This window comes from Podarcis gaigeae (genome assembly GCF_964106915.1).
Source record: "Podarcis gaigeae genome assembly, chromosome: 6".
NCBI lineage: Eukaryota > Metazoa > Chordata > Lepidosauria > Squamata > Lacertidae > Podarcis > Podarcis gaigeae.
This window is the reverse complement of record NC_139682.1, coordinates 12,771,879-12,780,595: the sequence shown is the minus strand read 5'-3', so window position 1 is coordinate 12,780,595 and position 8,717 is coordinate 12,771,879. Positions and strand designations below refer to the sequence as shown.

General features: G+C 47.4%; 1 protein-coding gene across 1 annotated transcript; it reads left to right on the top strand.

The window, feature by feature from the left end:
- Positions 1-1,034: 1,034 nt before the first annotated feature.
- PPP1R3D (protein phosphatase 1 regulatory subunit 3D) lies at positions 1,035-8,231 on the top strand (the record flags this gene model as incomplete). Its single annotated transcript, XM_083744654.1, has 2 exons — positions 1,035-4,698; positions 4,980-8,231. One exon carries the CDS (start codon positions 1,035-1,037, stop codon positions 2,013-2,015), a length of 981 nt encoding a protein of 326 aa, XP_083600780.1. The 3' UTR covers positions 2,016-4,698; positions 4,980-8,231.
- Positions 8,232-8,717: the final 486 nt, after the last annotated feature.

Sequence of the window (8,717 nt, the reverse complement as noted above, 5' to 3'; positions counted from 1 at the left end):
ACCGCCGGCTTCCCTCACTGCTCGCGCGCAGCCGCGGGCCGATTCCCTGCGCGCACGCGGAGCCGCGGGGCGGGCACCCGGACAAGCGGCGTGGCCGCGGCTGCTGCCAATTGCAATGTCCGGGCGGGCCCTGGCGTCACAGAGGGCGTGCTCCCACTTCCCCCCGGTTACAAAGCGTCCACATCTCTCTCTTTCCCCCCTTTTTACGCCGGAATCAGCTGGGCGGCCGCAGAGAGCGACAAGATCCGCTAGCAACCGCCTGCCTGCCCGCGTCGCTGTGCGCGCCTGCCTGGTGCGGAGCGAAAACCTGCCGACCCCCGTTCAATTCGCGCCTGCTGCGCGCGGGGCCGGGGACAGCCAGCGCGCAGTTGGATGTGGGGTCCAGAGTCGCCAAACGCGGACTCCGCCTCCAGCCGGAGCCCCCATCCATCTTCCAGCAGCAACGCCATCCCAGCCGACAGTCTCCAGGCTCCCATCGCTGGAGGAGGCGGCCTGCAGACTCCCTCTAGCTTGTCCGACAGCCTCGACTCCCTTTCCCCGAAGCCCAACAGCCTCCAAGCCCCTTCCAGCCCAGGGAGCGCTCTGGGTTCCTCCAGTATCCAGAGCGACAGCCTCGATTCCCTCTCTGGCTACCCAGACAGTTTGGCATCTTTCAGCTTCCTGCAAGACAGCCTCAACCAGGGTGACAGCCTCGACTCTCTCAACCTCTTCCGCAGCAGCCTCCGGCCTGTCTTCAGCCTCTGTGACAGTCTTGACACATCCAGCGTCCAGAGAGACAGCCTCCAGTCGGTGACCAGCGTTTGCGACAGCACCCAGGCCTCCAGCATCCAGTGCGACAGCCTCGACTCGCCCTGCAGCCTGTGCGACAGCCTTGAGACGCCTGTCACTCAGCATCATTGCCCTGGGTCCTTCAGCATCTGAAGGCTAAAACGCTGGGCCACTAAGTGCCACCTCCCCAGAAGCCGCTAATTGCTCCTTAAAAAGCAACCACTGGGCCCTGCCGATCAGTGTGTCTCTCTGCTGGAGCCTTCTCCATGTCTCGGCAGAAGCTGTCGACAGGAGGGTCGCTGCCTGCTCAAGCTGCTCAGCCGCCAGAGCACATGGCGTCGAGGGCTCCTCGGAGGACTCCCAGCTACCTCTCTGACCTCTACCAGAACATGCTGCGGGAAGAAGAGGCCCGGAACACGGAGAGAAGGCGGTACCAGCATGGCGGCAGCAGCACCAGTCTCCCGAGTGTCTCCGTCTCCGAGGAGACGCAGCAGAAGCATCCTCAGAGCGCCGTGGTGGCAACCTGCGACCCGCACCTTAGGCCCATCATGCGTCGCCGGGCCAGGTCCTTGCCCAGCTCTCCGGAGAGGAGGAGGAGTATGATGGCGCCGTGCCGCGTCCCAGGGTGTAGCACCCGCCGGAACAAAGTCCGCTTTGCCGACGCTCTGGGCCTGGATCTGGCCGAGGTGAAAGTGTTCCAGGTGGGGGAAGATCCCTCCATCCCTCTGCACGTTCTCTCCAGGCTGTCCATCAATTCCGACCTTTGCTGTAGCAGGCTGGACCTGGAGTTCACCATGCAGTGCCTGGTGCCGGACTTCCAGCAGCCTGCGGACTGCGAGGACTTCCATAGCCGCCTGCAGCAGCAGCTGGTTTGCCTCGAGCGGGTGACCAGCTCAGATCTGGGTCTGAACGGCACCGTCCAAGTGGTCAACCTGGCCTTTGAGAAGCAGGTGGCTGTGAGATACACCTTCAACCGTTGGAGGGTTCAGCACGAAGTCAGTGCCCAGTGGCACAGCAGCGTTCCTGGGAAGGAGGGGCAGGCCCAGGCAGATGTCTTCACTTTCTTCCTCCCCGTGGCGCCGTTCCTCCTCCAGCTGAGCTCAGTGGTTGAGTTTGCAGTGCTGTACCGAGTCAACGGGCAGGAGTACTGGGATAACAACCGAGGGAAGAACTTCGCCCTCACCTGTCGGAGTCACGAACTCAAGATGCCCAGGGAGTGCGAAGAGAGCTGGATTCACTTCATCTAAGCAAAGCGAGGAGATGGAAAGAGCTATTTGCAGTTCTCCGGCCCTGTCCTCCTTTGGCATTTCTCTCCTTCCAGAGGCACCAAAGAAACCCTTCGGAATGGCACAGATCCTTCGAAATAAAAGAGTAACAAGTGATCGGCACAAAAGCTATTTATAGAAGAGAGTTAAAAGGATAAAGGGCTATAGCCTACACTGAGTTGCAACCAAATGCATAAATCACGGCGGAAAAGACAGTCAGGGAGAGCCAAGCCAATTTCTTTTATTGCTTTGAATCAACTCTTGCAGCAGACTACGAAATATATATTTCAATCATACAAATTATTTTTTTCACTTTTTGACACTGGCTATCATATTGCACTTCAGTCAATGCACTTTTGCACTTTTTTGTTTTGTAGGTATTGCTCTTGATGCTTTACAGCAGAAAAATGTCTGCACTGGTCCAAGACTCTGCAGGGTCTTGGCTGCAAAAGGGATGTTAATAAATACAACTGATGTTTAAATAGAAATATATTTTTACATTGTATTTTATAACGCACACCTGACAGTGTCCCTATGTTAGGCATTTTGAGTTCCTAAAAGGGATTATTTGGAAGAGGGTCACTTGTTGTGAAAGAAAGACAAACTGTGGTTTTGGTTTTGCTGGAAAATTCCTCTATTTTAAAGTCGGAACATATTTGTAGGAAGGAACAGCAGCCTATGCAGAGCTGTTTCTTTCCTTGCTTGCTTTATTTCGCAGAACAGTTTTGCACTTTTGTAATATATGCCATCTGAGGCTGATGGAATGCTGATCATATCCTTATCATTCAGTATTGCTGGAATATAAGATATAGGAATGCGGTTCATCTATACAGCTAAGACAGCCAATATTTGTAAAAGAGAAATAATGCTGAACTTTACAAAAGTAAAACATTCTCTGAAACGCTTGGATGATGACATCGCAGTTGCTGATAAACCGCAGTTGAATATTAGGAATTTTTCGATTGAGGATATATATATATATATATATATGCGCTTAGGCTGCAAGAGGCCTTGGGTTCAAATTCCAAACAAGCCATGGTGTTTTGCCCTTGAATGCAAGATTATTCCCCCTCCATCTCCCCAAGAAAAATTGTCAGAGGGGTGGTTGATCTGGATCAATAAGCATGGGGGGCACAGGAAGATTCTGCAGTCTGTCTGCCGCCATTCTAAGGTCTCAGTCCATCTCAGTGCCTCAAAAGCTGCCCATTTGTGGTAGTGGGAAACCTTACATTTGGGGGTAGAACTCTGTTGGGCTGAACATACATATAAAGCATGTGTCTTCCTCCAAAGAACCCTGGGAAACATAGCTTGTTAAGGGCGCAGGGAATTGTAGCTCTGTGAAGAAGAAACTACAAATACTAGGCTTCTTTGAGGGAAAGCTGTGTGTAGGGTGTTCAGTCCCATGGGTTCCTTTGGAAAGGTGCTGAGAGAGAACTTCTGTATGCGTTTCCAGTATGAATGTATAAAGTGAAAAGCTGTGATTGAGGATGGAATCGCATGTTCATGTGCCATGTTTCTCCTGCAGTTTATATACGTGTTTATATATTATATATGTGTGTTAGGGCGATTTCTGGCCCTGCCGTAGGTTTAGGCACCTATATGTGCTGTTAATAGCGAGCAACTTCAAGAAGCTCGCCATTACTGACAATGCTAATGATGATGATTCAGATAGATCTGCACTTCTGTGCATGGTAGGACTAAGCGTAGCCCTCAGCTACGTGGAGGTGTGGCATGAACATATGAGCCCCGACACTGGAACATGTCATAAATCAAATATCTAATATTAACTAGGCCACACCTGAGCACTGAGTATCAGCGCAAATGATATCTGGGGAAACCAAAACCTCACTCCCCTATTTTGCCTTGTATTGTTGTAGCTGTATGCGAAGCAGCATTATAGCAACATGGATTATAGATCATGGCGCTGATAATGCCAAGGTTTGATCCCCCGTAAGGGGCAGCTGTATATTCCTACATTGCAGGGGGTTGGACTAGATATGGGGTCTCCCAAACTTGGGACTTTGGCTGCTTTTGGACTACAACTCCCATCATCCCTAGCTAGCGGGACCAGTGGTCAGGGATGATGGGAAGTGTAGTCCGAAAACAGCTGGAGACCCAGGTTTGGGTTGGACTCTATGATCATTATGGTCCCTTCCAACTCTCTTGATTCTGAATTGGTCACTTGGTCATTCATTTAGCAGTGTTTACACCGACTGGCTCGGGCTCTCCAGGGTTTTAGGCAGGCATTGTCCTAGCTGGGACCTTCTGCATGAAAAAGATGGGCTCTGCACTGAGTTTTGGAGCATGTTCACTTTGTTCCTACACGATGAAGGTCCTTGGTTTCAAGTTTCCTGTATTTTGGAATGGGCCTGGGCCTTGGGAAACCTGAGGGCAGCTATATGGCAGTGCATTCCCGGCATGCATAACCTGTGCCTCATGGAGGCTGGAAGAGATCCCAGAGACCCAGAGTAGAAACTCATCTCAGCTGTACATTTGCTTCCGTGCGGGAGGTTTTCTCAAGGGGCCATCTTTCAGATATCGGAGCTCCTTTGAAGGGTCTGGCTGGCATTAAAGGAGCATGGAGTAGTGGAAAATCTATTCCTTATTGGTGACTAAGCCAACAAGTACGTTCGTTTGTCTTGTTTATTAAGTAAGCAGTAAGCAGGTTGTGGAGATTTTAAACAAAACTAATGGAGTTTCCCTGTTGAGTTCGAAAGCACGTCAAAGTACAAGTAGATAAATAGGTACCGCTCCGGCGGGAAGGTAAACGCCATTTCCGTGCACTGCTCTGGTTCACCAGAAGCAGCTTAGTCTTGCTGGCCACATGACCCGGAAGCTGTACGCTGGCTCCCTCGGCCAATAAAGCGAGATGAGCGCCACAACCCCAGAGTCGGTCACAACTGGATCTAATGGTCAGGGGTCCCTTTACCCCTTTACCTTAAGCAGGTTGTGGAGATTTTAACTAAATCTAATGGAGTTTCCATGTTGAGTTCAGTAGAAGTTTATTAAACTCACCATTTATGGGTCCTTATGCAAACATCATCCCTGTAGAGAAGAAGCTTGGGGGAAGCCTGAGATTTACAGAAGTACTAAAATCTTTATGGAAAAAACCGATAGTGGGAGGGGAAGCACAGACCACTGACAACTGAGCATCCTCTGTGAGCATAAAATGCTGACCAATAGTTGGTTTTTAAAACAAAAACAAATCAAAGTGTGGGGTGAAGCAGAACGGAATGGAATAGATCCTATCATAGAAGAGGACCTGGCTGGCTGGTGTCCTGACCTGGAGCAATCCACAGTGGAACATATTTTGTTGCAGGTTTCACCAGTACACCCCAAGTATGCAAAAATAATAATAATAATAATAATAATTAAGATGTCCATATGGTATTGCACTCGTGACTCTTACGCTGTGATTGCAAAAGGTTTTCTGCTTTAAGTGTTGGCTGTTGGGTATTTTTAAAAGCACGCTTGCCTATCCAAGCTCTTGAAAGAGGGTTGTCACGTTAGCAGGGAAGTTGCATTGTTGTAAGATCCAAACACATCTGCGCTGTGACTGTTGGCTGGATGATTGCTTACCGTGGGTCTGCATGACCACAACACCAATCCTTGTGCCATTCCGTGCAACACTATGTTGTGTTTGGGGAAGTTTGGTGTCCTTGCAGCCTTTTTTGTTTTACTCCCCTTGTTATCAGAGCATCAGAACATAGAAGGGCTGTCCAGGACCAAAGGAGTATAACAAGGCTGGTGCTGTAAATAAGAACATGCAGGTTACATTCCTGTATCATGTAGTCCAGAGTTTTGTTCCCTTCAGCCTAATGCCTCTGGGAGCTAAAACTCATAAGCATGGCATGAAGGTCATAGTTATCATCCCCTGTTGTTGTCTCCAACACTTGGTACTCAAAAGGGAGTATATTGCTTCTGGGTGCAGTCCTTTCAATTAACAGCTCTCAACAAAATTGCATTTCTGTACTTTAAAAATAAAGATTGGTGCCATGACAACAGAGACCCTGGGGAAAATTAAGAAGCCGGAGGACCACAGTTTGGTTTCCCTGTGCCAACGAAGCTCACATGGTCTTGCAGACCTTTACAAAGATGTCTTTGGAAACTCCTAAATGCCAGGGTTCATCGCGAAATGGTGTGTTTGTATGCCATGCAAAAGGGAGGAAAAGTCACCTCAGGGTGATTTTTACTATGCAAAATACAAATTTTGCGTAGTAAAATTTGCATTTCTTAATTAGGAGTCTCTAGAAGTTTGTGTATGATTTCTGTGAGGTTTCTTTCTTAGGGAATAATTTCTAACTGGTTAGGAGGAAAGAGTTAACTGAGTAGCACAACTTCTAGGGCATACAGAATATGGGGGAAGGCATTGCATTTTTCTCCCCGCTGTGATGTGTAAATGGGGAAAACAAGAGCAAAAACTTTACTGAACAACTTGATTATAAAGTTGCAATCATAGGCACACTTACCCGAGAATAAGTCCCATTACTCAACAGGACATGCTTCTGAGTTGACATGTATAGGATCGTGCTGTAAACGGCTCAGAAATGTACTTGCATATGTTACATCAGTTGCAACCCAGCATCTATTGAACATTCACCACGATTTATTTACACAAATTTAATGGGGAGGTTGTATAACATTGGCTGTTTCCAGAGCATTCTGTTTTGGGGGTTTTTTTTTGGGGGGGGAGGCGTTTATATGACATTGTGACAGGCAATTGTTATCCCATACTTCTCAGGGCATTGCTTTCCTTACTGCAAAAGATCTGATTTGGGGAGGGGATTGGGTTTGTTGTGCAAAAGTGCCAGATCACTTCTTATTGTGCCACCTGAATTTGCTAGTATACCACTGAATTGCACCAACAGCCTGGAAAGAAAAAGAACAAGGTGATTTGTGCAAATGTCTTCTGTTTGGGTGGCCACTGCTGTTTTCACAAATTAATTTTCCTGATACATGCTGAGCTCTATTTTATTTTATATAGGGCAGCAAAGGTGCATCAAGGAAAAGCATGGAAGACAAATATTCTCTGAGAAACAGGCATCTAAAGCAGTGCTAAAAACCCATTGCGGTGTACGCGCTGCTAACTGCCTCTATTAGGGGCTGAACCTCTGCCAAATGGTGGCATATGTCACCCTAGTGTTAGTGGAGGCTTTGGACTGCATTAACACTGCCAGAATATGCTAAGCCAAGATTCTGTTTAAAGGTTAGGTCAGGTATTTTGCACTGGCTAAGGGGAGAGTGACATGAGAAATCTGGCTTAAGTCTGCAGAGAGAAGAATTTGCTCATGCAAAGTCCCACAATTAAGGCCTCTAATATGCAAGTCATACTATCAGTTCTTATACTGCCAGTGCCTCTGGAGAAGTACAAATCAGTAAATCATTCTCATTAAGCCTTCAGTGTAACATTACAGACCATGTGGATAAGGATGGCAAGCGATCATTTTCATTAGATGCACAAAATACCTTTTGTTGAAGTGTTACTGTGATATCCAAACATTAGTCACCGTTTCCATCTTTTGTGGGTGCCAGAGCATCACACTCCCTCCTTTCCCTTCTGCTAAAATGCTTCTCCTCCCCAATTTCCAAATCAGCTGCATTCGCCGCATCTGAAAAGTTGAGACATCAAATCTGAATTCTGCATGAATTGGCCTTGCAGCTTTTACTTCCATCGTTCAAAGGCAGTTTTGTCATCTTTTGCATACAGTTCTCAGGGCAGTCAATATATTGGACTTGCATTGTCTTCTCTACCCATGTTAAGATTCGTGTTTCATTGATGATTTGTCATGTTTAAAAGCACTTTAAAAAAAGATGCTCTATTTACAATATCTGTTCAGCAACTGAATGTCTTTTAGCACACAATATGTTTGAGATTCGGTTTTGGGAATGATATATACAGAAATTATTGTTGGATCGGATCCAGACTAGATCACACTTAAAATAGACCCTTTCAGTGGATCTACTCTAACTATGACTAAATCTGGATCCAAGTAACTTGAGAAGAAAGAATTGTTAATACCTATAATACTGTACAAGAATAAACTTACCGTAATTGCAGGTTTAAACTTAAATGCACTAAGTCAACTATCTTTTTTAAAGAAAATCTTGTAGTATTCTTTCATGGCTATTACATATCATGTGTTACGTTTGACCACTTTTGCAAAACATGCTTATATTCAATTAAATACATTTTTCAGAGTGGCATGTAATTCTTTGTGTTGCTTTCACTTAGCATACATGCTCATTATTGCTTTCATAGAGGGGAAATGCAGAATGCCTTAACGCAGGACAGTCGCGGATGAATTTAGAGGTATAAAATTTGAAAATCTACAACTAGGGGCCATTGCTGCTGCTGGCTTTGCGCGCCAGCCCTGCCAAACCCTGCCCCCCTTCCTTGACCCCTCACCAACCCCTGCTCTTCACCAGTCCCCACCCTTTCCCCTTGTCCCTTTCCTTTCAGGTCAACCAACTGCAACCCCACCTTAAAGCTCATTCAGTCGTTGCCCAGGTGAGCCACAGAGCAACAGGCAGCTCACCAGCAAACACCTGAGGTACCTGAGGGTACCTGGGGAGCTGCCTGTTCCTCTGTGCCTCACCTGGGTTGCTCATCTGCCTGGGCTGCCCACCCTCTGTTCTGTTGTCACCTTACAGCAGTGGTGTCCAAACTTGTTTCAAAGAGGGCCA